Source organism: Cavia porcellus, unplaced genomic scaffold, assembly GCF_034190915.1.
Source record: "Cavia porcellus strain 051 isolate PalLab524CR breed Dunkin Hartley unplaced genomic scaffold, mCavPor4.1 scaffold_21, whole genome shotgun sequence".
Classification (NCBI taxonomy): Eukaryota; Metazoa; Chordata; class Mammalia; order Rodentia; family Caviidae; genus Cavia; species Cavia porcellus.
This window is the reverse complement of record NW_026947504.1, coordinates 19,357,937-19,383,894: the sequence shown is the minus strand read 5'-3', so window position 1 is coordinate 19,383,894 and position 25,958 is coordinate 19,357,937. Positions and strand designations below refer to the sequence as shown.

Below are 25,958 nucleotides of genomic sequence, written 5' to 3'. Positions count from 1 at the left end.
CCGGTTTTCTGGATTTCCTGGATTAAAATAGTTAAGAAGTGTAAACCCTGGAGAAACAGTATGAAAATTGTAGGACTTCTGTTTACTATTTTTGCCAATTCCTTTAAGCCTTTAATTATTTTAGAATAAATATTTCAGGAAAGTTATATGCTGGCTTATTAAAAATGCTAATACTTTTCAATGGTGAGTAGACTGGAGGTTTGAGTTGCAGGTGCCGAAATTGATGATGAATTTTCTAAACTATATTAGACATTGTTCAATACATCTCTAGTTCATAGTCTCCCTATTAGATTATGATTCACATCATTTCAGTAACACGCCTGTCTATAACCCAAACTCCATTGGTTCTCAATTTGAATGCTCGCCTCTGTTAAAATCCTTCCCTCTGTCAAGCCCTTGAATAATAACGGAAGGAAAGGATGGCAGGTTATTCCACTACACGATGGATTTTTAAAAGTCATCTGATGATCACCACCTTGTCTTCATGATATCAAACACTTACACTTAAATCTGTCTACAAACATTTTTATCTGTTTCTTACTATGCAACAGAATTGTAATTTCCCTTCCCAAGTTCAGTCCCTCCGTCTGTACCCAGGGTGTTATCCTGTCTTCTTCTTCCATTTTTGTTACTGATCATCTCGTCCTTTTTGGCGTCTTGAATCCCTCCTGTGTTTGACCATCCAAAGTAACTACTCCGGATTCTTCTGCTAAAACTGATGATACCTTCCCCCGGGCTGGACTTTGAGGTGTGGGCTCACACATTTGTTTCCTCACAGCCGCTATTCTCAAAGAGTTGCAAGGTTTCATTGCTCTTTCCTTACCTTCAATCTGCGTTACCCTACCACAGTCCTCTCTGTGGCCATCAACTAATCACCTTGAAGCTAGCTGAATCTAATGAACGCTCTTCTCTCCTGTCTTACTTGGCTCACAGAGCCTTCACCTGAGTGATCATGCCTTACTTCTGGAAACGCTTTTGTGCTTTGATTTCCAAGATACAAAAGCAAATTGCCCTCCTTGTGATATCTCTGGCTTGTTCTCCTGCCTATTCCAGATGTTACTGTTTTCACTCTGCATTTCTTCTGAGGTGATCTCATCTATTGCTGTGACTTCAAATATGTGACTATCTCACGAATTTATGGTTTCAGCCAGAATTTACTTTTAGCTCCAAACTTGAATACACAACTACCCTAATGCAGCTCTGCTGGGATATCTGCAAGTTCAAAACCGTATCATTCCTGTCAGTGTATGTTCTAACCTTTGTAGCATCTCCTGTTTCGGTGAAGTGAGCACTGACTTGTAATCTGCAAAACCTAGATCATGCGGGCGTGGGGACGTTGTGTAGCCTGCTGCTTTAACTTCTACAAGGCCTCCATCTTTTTTAAGTCTTTGAAATGGACAGGCCAAATCCCTTTGTTCCCCTGAGAAGCATACTCACTCCCCCCCCGCCCAGTCCTCTCCCTATTTATTTGTCTTGTTTTTCTTATTTTTCTCTCCCTACTTATTTATCTCAAAACTTTTGATTGTATTTTCTGGACACCGTTTACATCAATTACACTAGTTAAAAAAGTTACCCAGATTCTCTAAATAGTGTGTGTGCTTCTCCCACTAGGCTGTTTGTAATCTATAATAACATATTTCATTGTATCAACATTTCTTCTAATATGTACTTCTAATATAGTCTTTGGTGTATATTAAATTTCTCACGAATATTAGTTCCATAAATTTAAAAATATTGTCAATATGTTTTGATGGTAAAAATATAATCAATATAACTATTCACATGATGGAAATTATCATTTGATTATTTGAGTTAATTCTGTATCGACTTATAACTCACTGGATTTAATCCAGAATTTACTTGAGATTTATTTACACATGTGAAGTAAGAGATTGAAATATCTTTCCTCCAAATTAAAAGAAAATCAGAATTAGTGAACATCAATTTAAAATATTAAAAGTATTAGAATTTGCAAAGAAATCCTTAACTCTTATAAAGTGATGTTTAAAATCAGTAATCTGTAAGAACTTTTTACCAACAGATTAGCACTTTTAATTAAATTTATTTTGAATTTATTCATAAAACACAAAACTTTTACATATTTATAGGGTACCATGCGATGTTTAGATGTATTTATATGTTGTGTAGCAGCCAAGTTCAATGTATCTATGTCTTCTAACACCATTTCTCTGTTGAAGACTTTCAAAATCATTCCTTTTAGCTTCCTGAAATGTGCAGTGCATGACTGCTAGAAATAATCATCTTGTTATGCAGTAATGCGCCAGGGCCTTTTGCTCCCGTGGAACTGTAATCTGATGCACATTCATAAATCTTTTCCCATTCTTCTTTCTTCCCCACTCTTACTGGCCTCTGCTAACCTTTGTTCTACTTTTAACTCCTATGAGATCAACATTTTTACATTGCACATATGAATGAGATTGTGTCTGTCCATATCTGGCTTATTTCACCTAACATAATGATATCCAGTTTCATCAGTTTTGCTGCAAATAACAGGATTTCATTCTTTGTTATAGCTGAATAATATTCCATTGTGTATATGTGCACTGTTTATCCGTTTATCTTAGGTTGTTTCATTTCTTAACTTTGTGAATGGTGCTGCAGTGGACATGGGAATCTAGATGTCTCTTGGACATACTGATTTCATTTTCTGTGATTATGTACTCAGATGCAGGATTGTTGACCAGATGGCAGTTCTATTGTTAATTTTTTTGATGAACCTTATTACTATTTTCTGTAGTAAATATTCTAATTTATGTTCCTATCAACTGTATACAAGGATTCCCTTTTGTCTCCATCCTTACCCTTACCAGCCCCTGCAATCTTTAGCTATTTATGATAGCCATTTTATTAGAGTGAAGACATATCTCACCACAGCTTTAATTTACACTTAGCATTTTTAATAACTTTGGAACACATTTTTAATAACTTTATATACTTAAGTCTGTGAGTTGAAAACAATACACAATAATAACTAACCTTTGTGTGCTATAGCACTATGAAACAGAATGAAGTTTGCAGTTCTTTTAAAGGTCGTCTTAATAACATACGATGACTTAAAACACGAGTGAGCTTATCCATTATTCCTATATTTAGATGGGTTAGTGACTAGCAGAATTAAATGTAAGATATCAATGAGTTTGTGACTATGTGGAGAAAACAGATGTGTGGCCTTAAACAAAAGTGTTTTACACACTATGTGTACTGAAATTTGGCTGAAATCCATGTTTAATGCATATCTTGGAAAGGGTGCGTCTCTTAAATCAAGACAGAGCCTGCCTGCCAAGTGCTGGCATGTTACATGGATCACCACAATGTCACAGTCTCAAGGGGACACTCCAGGAAGGAACATCAGTATCAAATGTTTATATCATCTGTAAAGCTAAATTAAGCAAAGAGTATTGACAATGTGTTATAAAGGGAAAAATACGAAAATTTTGATCTGACTTCTTGTTTGGAATGTGAGTGGAATTTTCTGAGAGGCTCTTTTCAACATTACTCATATATCTGGTTTGTTCCTTGCTTCAATGAAAACTCCAGAAAAAGAATTATATATAACAGTTTTAAAGTGTTGCAATCATAGCAACTGTAAGTCCAAAGATATGACATAGTAAGCAGTCATTGACTAAACGTAACCTACTTTGAGGTGTGAGAGCACACTGAAATATTTTATTGTGGTTTATAATAGAATCTTAAAGGAAAATTTCAAAACCATGCACATTAAGGGATCTTGTTCCAACTCCTCAAAATTGTTCAGAGCAGTATTCAGAAGCCACATGTGAAAACTGCTTAAAATGTTCAATTCTGAAGACTCATTTAACTGTCTGTCTTCTCTTTGCAAACTGATCCACTGTTCCATGCCTCTGGCTGTTATTTGGTATTTATAGGATCCCATCAGCATACGTGGAACTTTACTGAAGACATAAGCGAAGATTAGTGTCAGACACTGTAAACTATTTTCCATTCTATTTATACAAGCTTAATAAACAGTACAGGGCCTGACTGTTGTAAAGCCAATAAAGTAATAATGTAGCATGGAAATTTCTCCGAAGTTTCAGATTTGGATAATCATACTACTGGTGTTAACCAAATACCGTAGCTCCTTTATAGGAAGTTTAGGAATAGAGACAACATTTTAAAAATAGTTTGCCCCTCTTGGTGCCCAAGTGGCAAATGTTGTAATGCCAAACATTCTTATTGCTCATTGAAGCATTTATGATGACTACCAGTCATTCAAGAATTCTTTACCTTAAAAAGTGGTGCTCAACACAGATGTCACATTGACTGACATATTTCTTTCTTTTCTTTCTTTTTTTTTTTTTTTCTTTTTCATTTTTACGGGTACCAGGGATCGAACTCACAACTGCCTGCTTGCAAGGCAGGCGCTTATGCCGCTGAGCTAAATCCCCAGCCCCTAATGACATATTTCTGAGTAAGTGGTAAGGGAGCCACGTTTCTAGCTGGACTCATAACCGTCCAGCACACTATGATAGATGTAATGGGAAGATATTTTATTTTTAAACATCATAGTAACAGAAAACCTGAAGAAAATTACTCATTTTAGATCTTATTTTTCCCTTTAGAAGTTGTTTTCAATTAGAAAGTATCATACAAATAGTGTATTGTAATTTCAAAGTGAGACATCAAGAAAGACTTCATAGATAAAGTAACTGTTAATCAGCATTTTAAAATAGAGTTCTTTTAGTTACTAAAATAAGCAGGAAATTATTTTAAAATTATGAGCAAAAGCTGAGTTATGCAGAACATTTTTCAGGTTGCATGTTTGGTTTGCATTTGGTAGAGGTCTTACGACAGAAACTAGTAAAAAATACTTTATGAAAATATTTTGAAACCAGATTTCTTAAGGAGGTTAATGGTCATTGGTTACCTATTTTTTCCTGCAGCTCATCAAATACCCATTACCCTTTAGTGTGAGCCAGTTCTAAAATTACATTACTCAATTAGCATTACATTGTATATCTATTTAATAACCAATATGAAAGCAAAGCTTAAAACAAAAATATTCAGGAAGTAATTTCTTTCTTTCTTTTTTTTGACCACTCTATGTAGAGAAACCATGCGCCTTGTTTTGCTCTCCTGTTGGAAAAGAGCAGCCTGTTCTTCTATCGGAAAAAGTAATGGATGGGACTTCTTGTGGCTATCAGGGATTAGATATATGTGCAAATGGCAGATGCCAGGTAAGACATTCCACAGGGAAAGCCATGTATATCGAGGGAGGACTGTGGGACTGTTCTGAAGCTTCATAGCATGGTAGAATGCCTTGGACTGAGATTCAGAAGACGTAGGTATGCTTTTGACTGTAGTCTTGACCACGTTTTACCCACTCCGAAACTCTGCTTCTTTCCTGTGTAATGAAACAGTTGGACCAGGCAATCCTTGAAGTCCACTACTAGCTCAAAAAGTCTGAGATTTTGAACTTTATGTGTGCATATTATAGGTCTAAAATTGGACCATTTTATGTCCAAACATTCCTAACTAACAATTCAAGCGCTTCACTTCTGCACTTTATGTATCTGAGTCCGGAAGCAGAAACCGAAGTGTCAGCTTTCTTTAGTTAATTATCAATGTACTTGAATCAATTAGTTTTTAAATGTATGTGTAACTTTCTTACAACAATTGAATATTTTCTTCTGTCTTTTTTCTGAAAATAATTTCCATTTCCATTCATTCATGTGTTCATCTATCTGTAGAATTTCTATTAAAGTATGAAGAACTTGTGGAAATATGTAAGTTTAGAGCTTAGCGTTTTCCTAACCACAGCTCTCCTCTCAGGTTGGCTTGCCCTGAAAGATGAGCAAGGTTATTCTGAGTGTTCTCCTGATGAGCACGTGTGTGAGAAGTGCAAAAATTCGGGCCTGGGCATTCGAACACTGACTCCATGGGGAGCTCTTACACTGGCATGGCTCTTCAGTGTTTCCGACAACTAGAGAGAGAAGCCCATCTTTTTAGACCCTGCCGTCAATGCATGTTTCAGTCCAAGGAGTCCCAGCAAGGAGATATGACCTTGAGAAGAGCAGTTTCCTTTATGCTACGTGGTTTCTCAGAAACTTTGCAGAAATGCACAAACCATAAATCCTTTAATAAGTGTGTGAAGCAGCAATGAACCCACAACGATGATTAGTAAACTGTGAATCTGGGATGAAACACAGAAACAAATAGGTATACATTAACTAACCCTTAAAGCGATGTTAATAGATCAGTGCTCATTAGCGTAATACTATGCATTCTTTCCAAGAATTGAAAGAAAATTTTTGCCTCAGAAAAATGTGTAAGTGAATATATAGACACCAAAATTTGAGAAAAATTTTAAGGAAAGGGTGAATCAATCTATGATTCAATAAGTGCAGATGGACTGGGTAAGAAGTTGGGAAACCATGCAATTTAAACACTTTTGCTACTTTACAAATCTGTATTTTGCTACCATGCTGTAAAATCTAAGGCTTTGAATCATGTAATGTTAGCAGCATAATGTCATTAGCATATGTACGTTTACAAAAATTTCCTTCATTGTTTAACAGAATAAAGTAGTAACCTAAAATGTAGTTTTTCTTCTACCAATAAAACAGTCATCATACATAATTGAATTATATATCTAATTTTCAGAACTATATATATAAATACAGCTTTTACTTTTTAGTTATATGTAAATCTGTCAAATTAGTGTATGTCTTTAAGTGAATTTATTTTTCCAAAATTATTTCCTAACCATATATGCCAAATGAAATAGACTGCATTGATATGCTTTTTATTTAAAGGTGCTGTCTAAGCCAGAGATTTTACAATTGATGGCTACACATTAAAATTATAAGGACAGAAACTGTACACAAGTGATATGTGAATCTGGTGATCATGCTTAAACTAGACTTCACTGAAATGCATTGACTTTTTAATTAAAATTCTTCATTCATTCTTTTGATATAATTAAAAATGTGCCTTTTATTCTGATAGCAATCTGGAAACTGGAAGTTTAAGGGTATTTTGTTTTGTCACAAAATGAACAACACCAAAGCTGAATATGGAATACTAAACTTAGTGAATAAAGGACATTCCAAACAGCTTTCAGTAAAGTTTTTGTGACTAAAAGAACAAGGAAGGCTTGAGCCTGTGTCATTATGCTAGCTGACCACTTCCAGCATGCCATTGGCACTGGGCCTGCCACCACTGAGATGGCACTGCCTTGTCAAAGGTGTTCATTCTCTGTGTTTGCATTTAAGTGAACATATTTGGATAAAGGTGGGCACTTAAGACCACCCTTTATTTGATTAATATCTTTCATTTTAGAAGTGTGTGCCACTTGAATATAGTATAGATGTGTATTCCTTTTTATTTAGATTTATAGAATTTGTAATCTCTTAGCTACAGGGATAGGAAACTACTGATTAATTGTGAAACATCATTCAGTCATTTGTTTTCTAGCAGGGATAGAGCAATATAGAAAGTTTTAATTCTTAAAATCACTTAAGATCTACCGTAAGGGTTTTCCTCATCTATACTGTAAGGACACATTTATTTTTAAGACTCCCAGGAGTTCATGATTTTTGCTTAGTCCTCTTCAGTATGTTTTGAGCATGTCCAGTGGTGACTGCCTCTGCGTGAGGAAGCTTTGTTTCTCTGGAATAAGGTTTGATTGGCTCTCCATTAATGCACAAGTTGGTATCCTTCAGAACTGATGTGCGCTCTGACACAAGGAATACTGTAATAGTGTTCATGTGATTTTTACTATCTCCAGATACTCATTCTGTAACTGCACTTTTTAATCTGATTGCTTTCAGAACCCCAATACCACACCAATCACAGTCAAGGACTTTGTTTTAGTTTGTATTTTACATAATATTTTAATTTTTTCTGAAATAATGAGAACTTGCCTGACATGAACTATCATCAGTTTATCTTCTGAATCAGTTTTGATTAGGAGGAATCGTGTGAGCCTACCATGCATTTTGGGTAGTATTCACATGCTGAATTTTGAGTTCTGTATATGCACAACATGACAAACCAGGGCTATGCTTTCTGAACATCAGTGGTGGAGAAAGATTATTCACTAGGAAAGAATCAATTGATTCAATCTCAATAGATTTCTAGTGACAGAGGTCATTTGAGAGAATGTAAAAATGTATTCCTAGATATTCATATTTTCTTATATCAGATGGGTGAGACAGTATTACATTTATGTGCTGCAATTGAAAGATGAGGATAATATTTATAGCTATAGTAATAATATTTATAGCTATAGTAAATAAAATATTAAATATAATTTTTTCAGTTTTCCTTGTCAAATATTTAATATTTATCATTACTTTAGTAATGAAGTCATTGAAAAATATGTGTTCTTTATTGAGTAGAATTAATTACCTAAATCATGCTGCATGTGGTAGAAATGTGATTTGTGAATTTATATAAATTTGATTTTTGTTAATATTTTCTTCCAGATTACTTTAGTATATTATTATTTTTAGCATATTCTTTAATATTTAGTATGAGAAATGTATTCTCACACTATTCTGTATTTTTGCCATTTTACAGATTATATTATTTGGCATAAGCCTGCTTTATTAGTCTGCACCAGAAAATATGCCATTTTATAGTTTTTCAATCAAATATGTCTAGTTTACAGAAATTAGTTTCATCCTAAATTTGTTACTTTAATAATGAAAAGAAATCATTTAACTTATGATGTCCTCTCATTCTTTTCTTTCAGAAAGTTGGTTGTGATGGCCTATTAGGGTCTCTTGCAAGGGAAGATCACTGTGGGGTTTGCAATGGCAATGGAAAATCATGCAAAATCATTAAAGGGGATTTTAATCACACCAGAGGCGCAGGTAATTGCCCTTTATTTTCCATAGTTAATAGCCAGTATTGTCTTTGGGGACAGAAATTACATTAATTTTGACTTAGAAATCATAGTTATGATTCTACTGAAGGTATTTGTAGTGAATTTTGAATGATATTTTCTGATGACATACAATGTACGTGATCCAAGCCAGAAATTCAAACAAGCTCATTTCCCAGTAATGAAAACATGAAGTCATCTGTTGTGCATTTAATAAGTAAGAGCAGCTAGGGGATAATCTAATTTGCATTGGCTATTGTTATCAGATTTCTAAAGACTTTATTCTTCAATGCAAAGCATATTTAACAAAAAATAATGGTTTGTAACAGCCTGAAACAACCCCCGAAAATATCAGTCCTTGGGTTGTCGATGTTCCCTTTTCCTTGTTTCAAACTTCTTAAAATTTTTCCTGAATTTCAAGGAATAATCATACTGGGAAATATAGAGAGGGAGGTTCAGGTGATGCGGATGAAATCTCCAACTTACTACTAGAGAGACTGCATTGTCTCTCTGTTTGTTCCCTGATCTATAAATAGAAATGATTAGGGGCATGAGGATGAGTTATCTATGAATGTTCTATGTATGTGAATATAAAGAGATTCATAATAAGCGATAGGGTCTACACTGAAATATGGTGACTCACAAATAAGCTTTTTATGACAAAAATTCTTTGTGCTCAGATTTCAAGTGTGTGGTGAAAAGGAATGTTTCCTATGTTTCGGTTAGTTTCTTACCTGGATATGTATCTGTTGATCTGTCATTTATGTCTCCTCATTGTCATTAGTGTGCCCATATCACACGGAACATTTTTCTCATTTTAATTTTTTTATTTAAAAAAAAAGCCCAAATGGAAGCAAAAGTTTTGTAAATAAGAATGGGAAGAATGGCTGAAGGGAGGGTAGAGGAATGGGGGGAAAAAGTTATATCATGTACATTACATGTACATTACAGAGAAATTACAGATTTCCTATAATGAATGTAATCCTGATGTAAACCTAAAATGTAACAATAAACTTGTGATTAAAAATCTCTGATAGACTAAAAAAATAGACAAAATAACATAAAAATTCAAAACTAAAATAAGTGTTAGTTCTATTGCAAAGAAAAAGACCTTTACGTTCGAATAAAAAAAGAAAACTTGAGTTCATTCTAGATAAGAGTTCTTCAGTTATAATTCAGCTATAGCCTTAAGATTGAAGGCAGCATTTTGGTTAGACCCTAGGAAAATAAAAGATAACTTAGCCTGAAAAACTTGGCAACTAAAAATAACTAAGGCCCAGGGTAAACGGGAGATAAAAATCTCAATCTTTGAAGCTATGAAAAAGGTGATAAGTCCCACATGTCAAAATCTGCCAGATCACATTTTAAAAAGACATAGTTGGTTGAAACACTTTCAGACATTCAACTAAGAAATTTAATTTTAATGAACTGTTCCTTGTGGTTATCACGAAAGAAGTGTTTACAGTGCAAACCCCAAGTAAAATCTGAAAGACTGAAAAAAATGCAAAGGTGTAAGAATTTTTGAGAGAAATTCTTTATAGTTAATGTACATGGAAATGCATACAAGTACCTTAAATACTGACTTCTTTATTTATGTGCAATAAGATTTCATTTTTCTATGGTACATAAAGAACAAAATACCATTAAAAATTTCAGTGATGATTTTATTACAACTGCAGTTATGTGGCTACTTTTTCACGCAGTTACTTAATTCAACCCCATTTGATTTTATATCTCATTAGTATTGTATTTTGTTTGTTTGTTATATTAGCAGCATTTATTTGAAAAATATCTGAGGTATCTAACGTATTAATAATATCAGAACTGATATTCCTTGACTTTCTTCCTTGCAACTCTGAAAGTTTCATGTTGGTCATAGGGAAGAAAGCAGAATTCATAAACTGGACCATAAGCTCCTACGCAGTGTTGTCCCTGAGTATCTTTCCAACTTTATTTCACACCAGGTTCCCTTTTCACTAAGTTTTAGCCACCAGGTTTCTTACGATTGCTCAGATTGTCCTGTTCCCTCAGCATCTCATGCTGGCAAATGTTCTGCCTCTTTCCTTTTCAGGTTTGCTGGGTTAATTCTGGACAGAATGCAACACAAATGTTAGTTCTCTAGTGAAATGATCTGTGAATAAATTCTGTCTCTTATAACTTCTGACCTCTTCAGAAATTCTTACCCGGGTAGCTCTGATCACACACGTAATTTTATGTTTAATTGACTACTAGATGTTTTGCTAACTTTTAATACATTGAGAAAAAATATGGCTGTTTTGCACAATATGAATACCATATTCTCAGTTGCAGCATAACATGATACATTAAAACCTTTTAATTTAGTTAATAACAAAACATTATTCAGAACTTTAAAAAAAAGCTTGCTCTTAATTCTAACATGCTCTTCATCTATTTGGGTTTTTTGCTTGCTTGCTTTTGTTTGTTTTTGGTATCAGGGGTCGAACTCATGACCTCACGTTTGCCAGGGAGGCTTTTGTGCTGCTGAGCTAAACCCGCGGCCCCACTTCATCTACTTGTGACTTTAGGGATGTTGTATTCCCTTCTCCTGAGAACATTTTATCCATATAGTTTATTAACTTCCTAGAATTTTTGAAGGCTATGCAGACTTTTTGATCCAGTTGGCCATACACACAGTATATGTTACGTGAGTAACACACATGCAGATACATGTGGGTGTTTTCAGTCCCTGTGCTCTATTTAAAGATTGCTAAATCATTTTTGTTGGAGCTAGAAAATAAATGTAAGAGCTGTTTCTTTTTTCCCTCATGCCTTTATTGTGTCTTTTATTGAAACTTTCCTAATCAAGCAATAATTTCTTAAAGGAAAGCAAATCATGTATTTGACCACATGATTATCAGTATACACAAAGAGACACTGTACATAAAATGTGTTATTCTTAGTATAAGGAAGACACTCTTTTGTATTAGAAGGATGTGCTCATAGAGATTATATTTGCTTTCTCAGTCACCACAGTCTCGTCTATTCTATTTTATGAAACAATACCAAGGGGTTGTAGTAGCAAGTTGTAGAATTAGACAGAGATCTTTAAAGCTTGGGTGCTGTGCTGAAAAGCATTTTTTCCCTTTACTTTTTTTTTTTTTTTTTTTTTTTTGTCTTTTTCCTTTTTATCGGTGCCAGGGATCGAACTCACGACTGCCTGCTTGCAAGGGAGGTGCTTATGCCGCTGAGCTAAATCCCCAGCTCCTTTCCCTTTACTTTTAAATGACAAATATTTTTATGTATATTGCTTAGCACCAAAACCACTGCAGATTTCAGAACTGAGTTTTGAAATATTTGCATAGACCTTACCAGTTGAGTATTCCTAATCTTAAAAAATGTAAAATCTGATTATATTCCTAAATCTGAAATCGTACGAGTGTGATACACATACAGATTTGGTTTTTGTTTATTTGCTTGTTTTGGGTTTTTTTTTTTTTTTTTTTTTTTTTGGAGCATTTCAAATTAGGGCTATTCAACTTTATCTAACTGAATGTTAACATTATGGTTAAACATAACACTTTTACATGGAATAACTTTTACATGGAATATCATATTGCATTTGTTGAAAATATACATTATTGCTTCATGATTATGTGACGGTGATAACTACTATTTGCATTTAAGACAGCTGATAAAGAATGAAATCTTTGGTTATGATACAGAATATCTCTGTATGTAAAACAAACTGACATAATCAAACTTACGATATTGACATCACTGAGTATATACTGCAGCCTCATTTATTTATTTATTTATTGGAAGGACTGGGTATTGAACCCAAGTGCTTCACACTGAGCTATGTCTCTTTCAATTCTTATTTTGAGACAGGGTGATACTGAGTCTTTAGGTTACCCAAACTGGACTCAAACTTTGAAATCTTCTTGCTTCAGCCCCTCAGAGCTCCAGGATTATAGATGCTCTAAATTCTAAGCTATGCAATAATCAACTTTTGCATTCATGTCTTCAAAAAATATACCATCTCAATTGGGCCAAACAATATACTGAAAAGTATTTACACATCCATTGGCCTTTTGTCTTTAGAATTTTTCTTCCTCTCTTCTTTAAAATTAGTCTTAACTCACCAGTCCTATAATACATTTTAATTGAATGGTAAAGGATTGCTTTATATATAACATATAACCTTACACTTAAATATAATTATTGCTCTAATGTACAGTGTATATCTGAGTTTACTACTAAATTCAAACAAGGATTCACAATCCTACTTTTGTTCCATCTACTCCTCTTAACTTCCTCAAATTTAATAACTTACTCAAACATTACTGAATGTGCTTGTCCCATATTAATAGTTACCCCAACTGTGAAACTCTTTGGACTATTGCTTTCCTATTTGTTCTCTGTACAGCTTTTGACACAGTTTAACAGCTGCTGTTTTTAAGAGAGCTTATCCATGACATTTTCCTATACAAAATAGGCCAGATTTCCTCCTCATGATTATTCTATTTCAGTCTTGCATTCTTATTTATTTGAGTTCTCTTTGTTGAGAACATACCAGTCACCGAAGTCAAGGCCTTGACTTTTCTTTTTGCTCATTTTTCTCCCTGGCAATTTAAATCCATGACTTACTGCTTCTACAGTGACCTCATACAAAGGTACATCAACACCCTGACCTCTCTCCAGAGTTCCAGATGTTCCACAACACTGGCTCCATCTGTTTTACTTGCATGTTGTACCACTTTGTTAAATTCAGGGTGTGTGGGGCTGGGGATTTAGCTCAGTGGCATAATCGCCTGCCTTGCAAGTGTGGAATCCTGAGTTCAATGCCCGGTACCCCCTCCAAAGAAACAAAAAACAAAAACAAAGAATCACAACCTTTTAAAAAAAGAAGTTTGAAAAAATAAACTCAGGGTGTGACACCAAGATAATTTATCTCTCAATGTCCTTGTTTCTGTAAGTGATGGCTCCATTCTCACATAAGTTAACACTGAACCACTGTGGTCAATGTTGATTTCTCCCCTTCTCAGTTACTCAGTTCTGAATTTTGGTTGCTTCACAGTGTCTTCGGGATTTTCTGCCTTAGGCTCTTGTCCTGACTTTTAGAATTAGCCTCCTGACACTGGCATCCAGAGCTATCCCCATTTTAATCTTGCACGTTGCTTTCGACCTCAAAATGAGAATCTCATTACCAATGTCCTTATCAAATTCAGTAGCTCCAAATTGATCATCTTAAACACCAGCAGCAGCACCCTCTTGTACATTCTCATTCCACAGAATTATCCAAGAGCTACCAACACCATTTGTCTCATGTTCTTCTTTAATCACTGAATTTATACTTTTTCTGTATCTATGTGCTGTCTTACTTTGTACATTCTGCAAAGACCATCCATCTACTTACTTGCCTCAACTTATGTGGATGCTTCTCTCCTCTGAATCCTAAAATATATCTTAGTAATTAAAAGTATAGAATCTTCACATAGTGTGTGGCCAGAAAAGGGAGGAAACAGCTTTAAAAACCCTACCTGATGTTAGTTAATAAGAATTAAACTGCATTGTTTTATGTTACAATTGAAATTACTTTTGCAGTTTTATGTAACCATATTTAAGTTAGATATTTATGACCTGTCTTTCCAAGTTAATTATAAATTTACTGAAGTAGAGGCCATCTTACTTTGCTTCTAACACAAATCTAGAATTAGCTCCAGTGATTCTTTAAAAGTTCAAATCATACCTCTCACAGATATATGGATGTACAAACACCGAGAAGCATATTGTTATTTAATATAATTGTAAAGCATAACCATTAAACTAAAAGTAGACATCTGCTCTCCATGTCTCTCTTGTGCACTAAATGAAATGTTGATCCTTTTCTGCTCACGCCCTCATCTTATTCCACTTTATCTTAAGATCTTATTGTACTTAAGCATTGTTCCTAACCTGTCCTGGAGAATCTCTCCTGAGAAACACCTGATGTTTTCTTATATGGAAAAGAGACAATCAGATTACTAAGTGCAGTCATACACTTACTTGTCTCCAGCTCCAGTTTCAAAATCTTTTGCTAATCGCCTCTGTGGAATGCTTAGATTTTCTTGCCTTGCATTAAACTGCTCCAGAGACTGGTCTGGGCCAGCTGTGTTCTCCCCAGCTCTGCATTTTCCAGCTTAGAGGAGTTCCCAGAGTGCAATCTGAGGTTATTTGTTGTAGCTCACAATGTACTGTGCTTCTAATTAAGCTAGCCCATTACACTTTTCCTCTCTTCATAGTTCTTAAGATGAGTAGAGTTTTTCTACATAAAACACACGTTCCCATCTGTCTTCAGGAGAAGTCAGTGTGTTTCTAAGAATTTTCTTTCCTTGAAATCATGACAGCCTTTACTTATCCATAACAATTTTTTCTTTCCATAGGCATAGAAAAAAAAAAAAAAATCCAAAGAGGGACAGCAAGTCAAGTAACAAAAGAGACTTTATAAGAATCACGGATTTATTTTCTATTTCCTTGACTCTTACAGGCTACGTAGAAGTGCTGGTGATACCCACTGGAGCAAGGAGAATCAGAGTTGTGGAGGAAAAGCCTGCACATAGCTATTTAGGTAACCCGCGTTACAGACACAGAGCCAAGCCAAGTACGAGTCCATCTTCTTGCCCTGACAGTTCTGTGAGGACAAGGAAATCAGTCTGTTTCTAGTTTCATGTTTGAACTTCCCAGGAAGCACCTCTTGTCATAACGAGGAAGAATTTCTTTCCTTCTCTCCCAGGGACTTCCCAGGAGCAAAAGCAATCTGGTTGTCTATATGTTTTGGGGGAATATAAATTGCTTCCACATGTTAGCCTATGATAAATGAAAAAAAACCTCACTGAATGATTTTGGTATGTTTTATTCTAACTATATTTCATTAGAACATTTACTTCATATCTATACACATATGTGCACAAAGATGTCTACATATTCACTGCATGTGTAAATGTTTATATGCTTATTTTTATAATGCTTATTTTAGAATTAAGATATCTTTTGCTTTAAAAAACATTCTACATAATTAAGGGACCTGACCTTGTAATGTTAAAAGATTCTCTGTCTTACTTCACTTAAAGAAAAAAAACTTTGAGTATTGCTGGTAGAAAGGATGTACTTGTTATTTAATACTTTAAGTCAACTGATAGTTTTAAAATATATTGAGAAAATATGAAGTATTAAAAGTATACTAGCTTATATATTATTTAAATCTAAGTCATGACCATGTAGTCTTGACAACCATACATATAGAGACCAAATATTATTATGTTAAGCCAGGGAATAAGTATTCTTCAAGAATTAGAGATTTTATTGATATCATCTTTATTATTTTTCTTGAGACAGTGTTTCACTTTGTTGTCCAAACTGCTCTCAAACTCACAGAAATCCTCTTGCCTCAGCTTTCTGAATGCTGGATTACAGGCATGGGTCAAATAATCATTTTGTTTTATTTTTTACAAACACTCAAATTATTGTTTCTTTAGAAAAATTATACCTTTTTAATTCTTCCTTGAATGAGTGATAGATTTCCCAAAGAAGAAATCCTTTATACATGGAAAACAATCTATCTTATTTAATTGTTTCTACTCTCTAATGTCAAAAATAATTCACTCTTGGTTAAAATGTTTTTATGACAATTTGCTTTTTAGTTGAAGAAAAAAGGTAGCAAAAGAAATTCTTTTATCCATGACATACTCATTAGTTTCCTATTACCAATATATACATTTGACAAAATTCACCTACAATGGTTTTTAAATGCTTTTTAAGTGAAATTAGATCATTTCATATATTCAAATTCAAATAACAGTACTCAATGTTCAAAAATATTGGATGTTAGATGGTCAATAAATTTATTTAATAACAGATAATTGACTATTTTATTTGAGTAGGTTTTCTTTTTTCCAAGATAGAAATATACATTTTTCAAGTGTAATTTTCCCAAATCTATAAAATTTTAGAATGTATTATGAGTTTTATTAACCAGACCTATGTGGCTGAAGTTGTAAAAGGCTTTAGCTTCATGGTACCGCCAGTTCCTCTTCCCTCAGGCTCCTCAAATCAATAACGTTGTTTTTTCTGTCTGTGTTACTGCCCTCTTCAAGGTCAGAAAGTGTTTTCCCTTGTGACAAAAGCAGTATTCACATGCTGCTTTACCTGTAATAGCATTGAAATCTGTTGACTTACCCTTATTTCATTGAACAAGTCTTTTGCCTGCTGTGACAGTTACGTAGCCGTTTTGCATGATCAGCTGGTCTCTTTTCTTGTGCTCTCAAACTTACCAAGATCTCTAGATGTTCCCGTGTGGGGCAGACTGGGAGCTTCCTCTTTGCTGTGCTCTGCTCTCCCTGGGGAAAGGCATTTAACTCTATTACTTTATATCCTCCTTGAGTGTAAATTGTCAAGTGTCTCATGAGTATTTCAGAAATAATGAGCCCAAAGTAAGAAGTTTAGCTCAAAAATGTGATTTCCATGACATACTGAACTTGTTCTTCCCTTACTTTTCTCCACCATGGTAAATGTCACTGCACTATTGTCAGGTGAGTTTGTAACAGTTATCACAAGGTTGGCTATTTAAAGCAATTGAGATAAATGGAGTCCTCATAGCTCCAGAGGCCAGAGATCCACAGTTCGTTTCAGTAGCCCCCAAACAAAAGTTTTTTCAGAGCTTACCATCCTTGGGGACTCCAGGGAACATTTATTCCTTGTTTCCTAAAGCTTCTGGTGGTTACTTGTATTTCTTTGTGGTCACAACACTTCAGTATCTGCTACCATGATGTTATCTTTTCTTGTCTTCAAATTAGCCCTTTATCCTTCTAAAAAGATACGTATGACCACATTAAGGACCTCTGGGATAATCAAGGAAAATCTTCCCACATCAAAATCTTTACTATACTATCTGCAAAGTTTTTTTTGTTTTGTTTTGTTTTGTTTTTTTTGGGGTTTTTTTTGTTTGTTTTTTTAAATAGGTAACTGTCTTCATGTGTTCACCCTGCTATAGCAAAATACCATAGACTAATAGGGCACACATACCATGTGAGAGGCCAAAATAAAGGCACTGACAGAGGACAGCAGTGAGGGCACATTACCAGATTCATAAGGTGGCATCTTTTTCTATGTCCACGTATGGAGGAAGGGGCTGTCTTTTGCATGAACAAGTTGCGTGGATTGAAACATGTATATTTCCCTTTCAATCAAGTTTCTCTTTGGGCAAAATATATATAATATAAAATTTGAAAATTAAAATTTTTAAAGTTCAGTGCTGTTAAATGCATTTACATCTCAGTAACATTTTTTGTAAAATTATAAAACTCTGTTCTTATGAGGCATTCCTCTTATGAGGAATCTTATTCCATTATTATGGAATAATCAAACTAATCTTGAAAAAGAATAATACTATAGGATTCACACTTGCTAATTCCAGAACTATCAAGTTAAAGTCATCACAACAGTGTGGCCTAAAGACAGACCTACAGACCAATGAAATAGAACAGAAAGCATAGAAACAGACCCCTCAATACATACTTATTTTAACACAGTTAAAAATGTTCTTTTCATAAAATAGTGCTAGGAAAATTGAACACCCACACACTCTGAAATAAAGCTGGATCCATACTTAACCCAGTGCACAAAGGTACTTTCAGATCCAGGGCTTTTCTTTGATTCTTTGTACTCCTTAAATTCCCTTACTATTATAAGTTTATTTAGGATTTCTAATTCTGTGATTCAGTTTTGATATATTTTGTATTTCTAGAAATTGGTTCATTTTATTAAAGTTACCCAATTTGTTGTCGTTTCTTTCTTCTTGGTACTTTCTTATAATCTTTTTCTTTTTCTGTAGCATTCTTTGTAATATTCCCACTTTTATTTCTGACTTCAATAAATTCAATATTCTCTCCCCTCTCTCTTTAAATGCAGCTAAAGGTCTGTCAATTTCATTGATATTCATTGATCTCACTCTAATCTTGATTTCTCCTCCCATCTGATAATTTGAAGGTCAGTTTATGCTTTTACTAATTTCTAAATTGTAAAGTTTGTTAATTTTAGTGTTTTTAAAGGTATATATTTCCCCCTTGTAACATTTATATGCTCCATAAGCTTCAATATGTGGAGTTTTCTGGTTCATTTGTCTTGGGATATTCTCTAATTTCTCTTTTTTTCCCTTTGATACATTAGTTATTTGATAGTGTGGTGTTCAGTATCTACAAATGGTGAATTTTCCAATTTTCTTCTGTCACTGTTTTCTGACTTCATCCCACTGTATTCGGCAAAGATATGTTGTATTATATGTGGATTTTATGATGCCAGCCTCTTCCACAGAGCCTTTGTTCAGCCAGCACTGTCCTTCATTTCCATCCAGTTGTTTATGCCACAAGTGAGAGTCCTCCTCCATCCCTCTGTTTCTTTACCATTGTGGTAGCTTATGTCAGCAAATCACGGCAGGTAATTAAAGCGGTTTCTTTCCTTCTTCATGCAGTGTAACCTCCAGCTAAGCCCCTTCTTATTATGTGGCCGTGCTTTGTTTCCTTCCCAGCACTAACCGCTCCCTGGATCCCATTATTTGTTTATGGCTTGTTATCACACAGGTATAAGGCTTATTTCGGGTGGTATATTACACATATATTCATTAATAAATCCCACCACACCTTTGTGAAGTAGGTACTTTTAAGATTCCAGTTTTTAAATCAGAGAATAAAGCAACCGAAAGTTTATGTTTCTTATATCTAAAAAACCATAATGTTGGGTTTGAATCCTTGGCTTTCGATAGCTTCTGTGTTTCCCTGCATCGAGCCAGGCTGCCACATTATTTTGTCCTTTTTAAAACCATTAACTTATGTGCAACACTTGTGATTTTTAAAGGACATGTCCCCTTTTGACATATTTTCCTCAAATTTTCCCCACATTGTATTTCTTTCCCAATTTGAATTAATGTGATAAATTTATTTATAGAATTAATTTAGGGAGTAAAACATGAAATGAGTGTTTTATTCTCTGGATACAACCTCTAGCTCTGCCAATGCTATTTTCTTGTCATAGATCTCTGCACAATATTCAGTTCAATTTCTATCTTTCTTTCAACACTAGTTAATATATTGCTTACTGTTATCTTAGAAATAATTGTTCAGGTTACAAGAGCTAGACTTAAAAAAATGATCAGACAATCAAACAATGACAGCACAAACTGTTCTTTTTGATGAACTAAAGTGAATTAGTAGTATAGCTATCTATCCTGCACACGTATACATACATACTGTTGTTATGTGGATACCTATATGCACATAGTCTTTTCCTTTCTGCCATGTCTTCTTTCCCCATCCCGATTATTCTTCCCTTTTGAGCACTTTCTTTCCCTTTCATGAGTACAGCGTCTATCTTGTTTTAAGTGTGTACTTGGAAAACAGAATGGATATATCCATTCTGCGGAAGTGCCACATGCATGTAACATATCTTGACTTTTAAATCCCTTTATACACCTCTCCTTTAGCTTCCTGCTTACGGATGAACTCCTTTTATATCTCCAAAAATCTACATTCTTGTTTTTAAGTGTCTGCTTTAAATTATAGGTCGTTGTCTTTGTGTTTAGCTATAGCCCTAAGTTAGCAGGGTCTTTAATTTATATGAAGAAATGTCATCTATGTTCCTAAACAACATAATGTTTCTTTAGATATTAAACCAACGCTGAAAATACTGTGTTGCAGTGTTTATTCAAGAGCCCACGAAGTTTCCTTATTTACTGAACTAGAGAAAATAATTATCCTAATTAACTAGTAGAAGAGAACAAGAATAGAGGCAAGTCGGCATGTTGCTTAAACTCATCAAGAGTATAAGAATGAGTGAAACCCAGTGGTTTCCAAAGATAGTAAAAAATTGAACTGATAAGACATGTTGAAAACTGGACATAAATATTGATAGAGGATAAAGATTCAAAGGTGACTTCTAAGTTACTGGCAACTTTAGTACTACTTATGCATAGAGGACAAATGGATGGCTAGTTTAGATAAAAAAATGAACCCGTAAAACCCCTAAATTTGAAGCTGAATGACTTAGCAAAAGGATATATATAAATCATACTTCCTAAGGATTCCTTTGGGTATTGAAAGGAAGTTGGGTATTGAAAGGAAATTTTCTGAAATTGCTTTAGCAAAAAGGAATGAAAACAGGAGCTTGGCAAAGTGACCATTCTTAAATTAATTGTCTACATCAAGCTGCTTTAATTCAGAGGAGATGCTGAATTACCTCCTGACACCTTTTGTATTTAGAGTATATTTTTATATGCAATTATTATCTGCTTGCTGGAAGATTATGCCATTATTGTTTTGCTTTCAAAAAGCCTAAAATTTGGACCTCATATGTTATATCTTTATAAAATAGTTATAGTTTATGTTTTTGTCACAAATCTAAAAATGACATGTGGATGAACTTCATCTTCGCCACAATTTTGCATAGAAGGTATTATATATAACCAATTAAATAAGCAAAATATAAAGAAAACACTTAATGTTTTATCTCTTATTTTTATCACTTTGAGATGCTACAACAAATTACCTGAGTGACATAAACTAACTGACTTATTAACCAGTGAACTATATTTCTCACAGTTTTTGAAAGTGGAAGTCTGAGATCAGGGTGCAGGCATGGTCAGTTTCGGATGACAGCCCTCTCTTGGACTGGAGATTACCAGCTTCTAGCTGTATCCTTAAGTGGTGGGAAAAGAGTAAAATGCTCTCCTGGGACGGTTGTGAGAAGACTAATCTCATTTATGATGAGTCTACCATCATGAGCTCATCTAATCCCAGTTACTTCCCAATGACCCCACTTCCCAAAAGCATCACATTAGTGGGGAGAATTTTAACACATGAATTTCGGAAGGGCATGAGCATTCAATCCAGAACACTTCTGAAGTGAGAAGAAATTACGAAACCGTCAGATGCCAAATGCAAAGTGAAAACAGGAAGCGAGTGTCAGGCTGGTCTGAAGCACCACTTTAGCCCTATTCCTGGAAACCAAGTTTAGATTTAGAGCAGAAAGGATTCTGGAGACAGAAAACAAACCCAAAAAGCCTTTGCAAAGTGAGAACTTGAAAAAGACCTTGGAAGGAAACAGAATGCTAAAGAGCTACATGTGTGCTCGGTGAGATGGAGAAACAGAAATGCATTTGTACTGCAAAAGATTAAAGGAAAGAAATGTTTCTCTGTTACCACTACTGTTATCATGAGGAGCAGATAGCAATTCAAATTTTTAGAAAATTTATATCTTAGAAAAAACCTACATACAGATTTGCAGCACAAATGCACAGGTAACTGTGAAATCTCGTAGTCAAGATAACATTTACTTAATATGATTACTGAGGTGACTGGCATATGAAAATACATATTTTTTTTTAAAGAATACACTTTCAAATCAAACTCAAAAAATGTCTATGAAAGTCAACAAATATAAGTTAATTGTAATGAAAAGTTTCAGGAATACAAAAGAAATAGATACAGTGAGCATAACAGAGCAAAATCATATAAGTGTATCATGTACAGGAAACATAAAAATAATGTTAATATTTAAACATGCATAAACTTTTTAAAAATGAGGAACAATGCTGTAAAACTAAATAAGCATATTTTTAAAGAACCAAAGATTTTTAGCAGTGAAATTTAAATTATTGATGCAAAACAAAATAAAGAAAATATACAGCAAGCTGGAAAAAAAGATAAAATCAATATATAAAAATGTACTCACAATTTTAATAAACACACTAGGACCCAGAATTAATTCATTTTGCTTCCTTTGTCAAATTTGTTGGCTTAATGTTGTTCATAATATTTCCTTATTACATTATAATGTCTATGAGAACAGTGTTGTACAATTTCAGCTACTTGAGAGATTGAGGAAGGAGAGTCTCCAGTTGGAGGTCAAACTAACTGGAAACTTCTGAAAAAAAATTTTTTACACTTTTTTTTTCTTTTTATTGGTACTGAGGGTCGATGCTTATGCCACTGAGCTAAATCCCCAGACTCTGAAAAATGTTTTGAAAGGCTCTAAGGCAACATCTCATGGTACAACCTGCCTAGTGCGTGCAAAGTCCTGGCTTCAATCTCCAGGACCAAAACAACTTCACAAAACAAAAACAAAACAATACAATATTCTCTCTTATATTTCTGATATTTTAAATTTTTTAAAAATCAGCCAAACTAAAGTTTTAGCAGTCATTTTAGTTCTTTAAATAACCAACTTTTGGTGTTTTTATTGCATGTATCATTAATTTATTTTTCACATCATTGACATCTGTCCTCTTTTATGTTCTTTTCTCTATTGCTTCAGTTGTAATTTGTTCCCTTTTTCTAACATAGGAAGAAACTTAGATGATTGATTTTACTTCTTTGCTCATATGAGAACTTAAAGCTATAAAATTCCATCTAAGCAATGCTTAAGTTGCATTCCACAGTGGGATTTTAGTTTGAATTATTTTCATGTTGCTACTTTGATTTTTCTGCTTGAGAATCAAAGATCCAATGGAATGTATAAATGTTAAATTTCATCAATAATCTTTATTGTTCTTTTAAGGACAGCACTGAGAAAGAAAGAAAGCAATGGTCTTAGAAAACATTTACAGTTAATGTATCCTTTAAAAATTCTATATGGACTATATATAAAATGTTTGCTTAATTTTCAGATGGTTTTAGGTTTTCAGTAGACACTTTGTTAGGAATTTCTATTTAAAATGTCTTTATAACTAAGGAACACATTTAGTGTGATTTCATATCAAAATTTTTCATAGCCCATGGTCCATATTAGTTAATGCTTCATTTATTTATACTTGAAAAATATATTCGACAATTGCTTACTGAATCTTCTCTGAATAACAGTTAGGTCTATGTAATTTAGATAACTTATATTCTCATCAATATATTTCTTATTTTATCAACTAAAGAAAGAAAAGGAATGGTATCTCCATCAAAAGTTACCGATTTTTCTTTCTTTGTTTGATTATGCCAGGTTTTGCTTCATTTATGCCTTTGATGCCTTAGCATACACTAAAGACTATTAGGTTTCCTTAGTGGACTTCATCTTACTTTAATTTTAAATTACTTGCAACATAAGTGGCATTTTAAATGTCCTTTTTTATCTCTGGAGCTATTCCTTGTTATGAAGTTCAAACTGTATGATACTACTTTTAATGAGCAAATATTTTCCATGTTTTAATATATTTGTTAGTATCAACTTCTTCTTTGAGTTGCATTGGCATGTTCCCATCTAAAACCATTTGCTTCTAGCATGAGGAATTACTTAACTGTTTTTGTGGCCCAAGTCTGATAATAATAAGTTGCTCAGATTTTGTCTCTATTGTATTTATCTTGTCTTTGGATCTAAAAAATATTTTCACTGCACGTAGAATTCTAGATGTTATTTGTGTGTTTGTCTTCTTTTTCTTTTCCATTATAAATGTGATATTTCATAGTCTTGTGGCCTGTATCTGTTCCAATGCTATTCCTAGTGAATTCTTAAGTCTTTTATCCTTGTTTGTAACATCTTTTTCTTTCCAATCAATTTAAACAATGTTTTTCCCATCATCGTGAGTTTTGTACATCTGTCTTTATTCTTTTTCTACATGCTTGCTTCATACTTTTTAAATTTGATATGTTTATAATTTTTGTTAGATTTAAAATATGCTTGAGCACCATGCCTACAAGTAATAAGTATAACCTAATTCCCTTTTCTGACATTCTGATCACACATGTGCAACTGTAGCAAGTATTTCTCGTGAGTTATAAATGATGTTTCTTTTCTCTTTTATCCTTTTTCTCCTCTAAATTTCAGATTAGCTTTGAGTGTACTAACATCTTTTACAAAGTCCAATATGCTCTTAAACTCACCTGGTGAGATTATTGTTATAGATACTTTATTTTTGTATTCTGAAAAATATAATTTGCAAATTTTTCATAGTTTCTGTTGCTCTTCGGTATTACATTTTTAAAAAATTATAGTAGGTCTTAAGGCTTGACCTGCTAATGTCATCATCTCTATTATTCTTGAATCTCATTTTATTGAGTGATTCCCCCCCCCTGATTATGATAGATCCCATTTTCTAATTTCTTTTCATTTTGGTTTTTGAAACAAAGTCTTGCTACGTAGTCGAGGCAGGCTTTGAACTTGCCACGTACCCAGCATGGCCTTGACTTTGTGACCGTCCTATGCTGGCTTCCCAAGTATTTACTTCCATTTTCACTTTTCCAGTAATTGTTGATTGGATTCCAGACATGATCAATATGGTGTTGCTGGATGACTACCTTGTTTCATTCTTCATTGTTGAATATTGCATTTCATTTTGCTGAGGAGTTATTTTTAAATAAAATGGACTTACTGAAACCTTTTTAAAGCTTTTTGAGAGTGGATCTAAAGTAACTTTAACTCTGAGACTAGTTAAGCTTTAATTCTTGTATGTGGCCTTTCTAGGTTCTTTTCTGTGTGCTCAAAAAGATCTGACCACTCCGAGTACATACAATTCTTACGTCTTCCGGTCCTATCTGAGTCTAGGTGTTGTAAAGCACAGAGGCCTATGCAGTTTTTTTGTTTCTTGGCTGACAGGAGTATCTTGCTGCTAGCTGGAGGCAGAATTTCTCCCGCAGCTTCACAAGCACACCTCTGCTTGGCTTTAGATCTTTTCTGTGTAGTTTGCTTTCTGCCGTGCCTCTTAAAACAGATGCCAGCTGTCTTGGCCAATTTGAGCTCCATTTCTTTATGTCTTCATCTCACTGAACCCTCATCCTTTGTGCTCTGCTCAGGTTCAGCCACCCAGTGAGGGGTCTGGAGAGTATTTTCAGGCTGAAAACGATGCAGTTTTAGAGATCATATCATTCGTCCTCTATTCATTAGTTGAGAATTGTTTCATATATTGCCTATTTGTCTATGATAAGAGAGCTAGGATATTTCCAGCGAATTCAGTCATGGCCAGAAGCCAACACCCTTGAAAACATGTTTTAAAAACAAAAACAAAATTAGAGAACCATCACATACCCAAACTAGTGAGTCTTAAAGTTAGTCTCCTATTAAGTTGATGTGGATTTGTATGTGTGTGAGTGTCATTTTCTGCAGGATATTGAAGACCAAA

General features: G+C 34.1%; 1 protein-coding gene across 3 annotated transcripts in view; it reads left to right on the top strand.

The window, feature by feature from the left end:
- Nucleotides 1–25,958, top strand: part of Adamts19 (ADAM metallopeptidase with thrombospondin type 1 motif 19) — a 234,747-nt gene that overhangs the window by 154,965 nt on the left and 53,824 nt on the right. Inside the window, exons 14-16 of one of the 3 annotated variants that reach the window (XM_063232408.1) lie at nt 5,089–5,216; nt 8,738–8,858; nt 15,357–15,437. In XM_063232408.1, the coding sequence (XP_063088478.1) occupies nt 5,089–5,216; nt 8,738–8,858; nt 15,357–15,437 (330 nt within the window). Of the gene's footprint in view, nt 1–5,088; nt 5,217–8,737; nt 8,859–15,356; nt 15,471–25,958 lie in introns of all 3 variants that reach the window. The other 2 variants (XM_063232407.1, XM_063232406.1) reach the window with 2 other exon arrangements.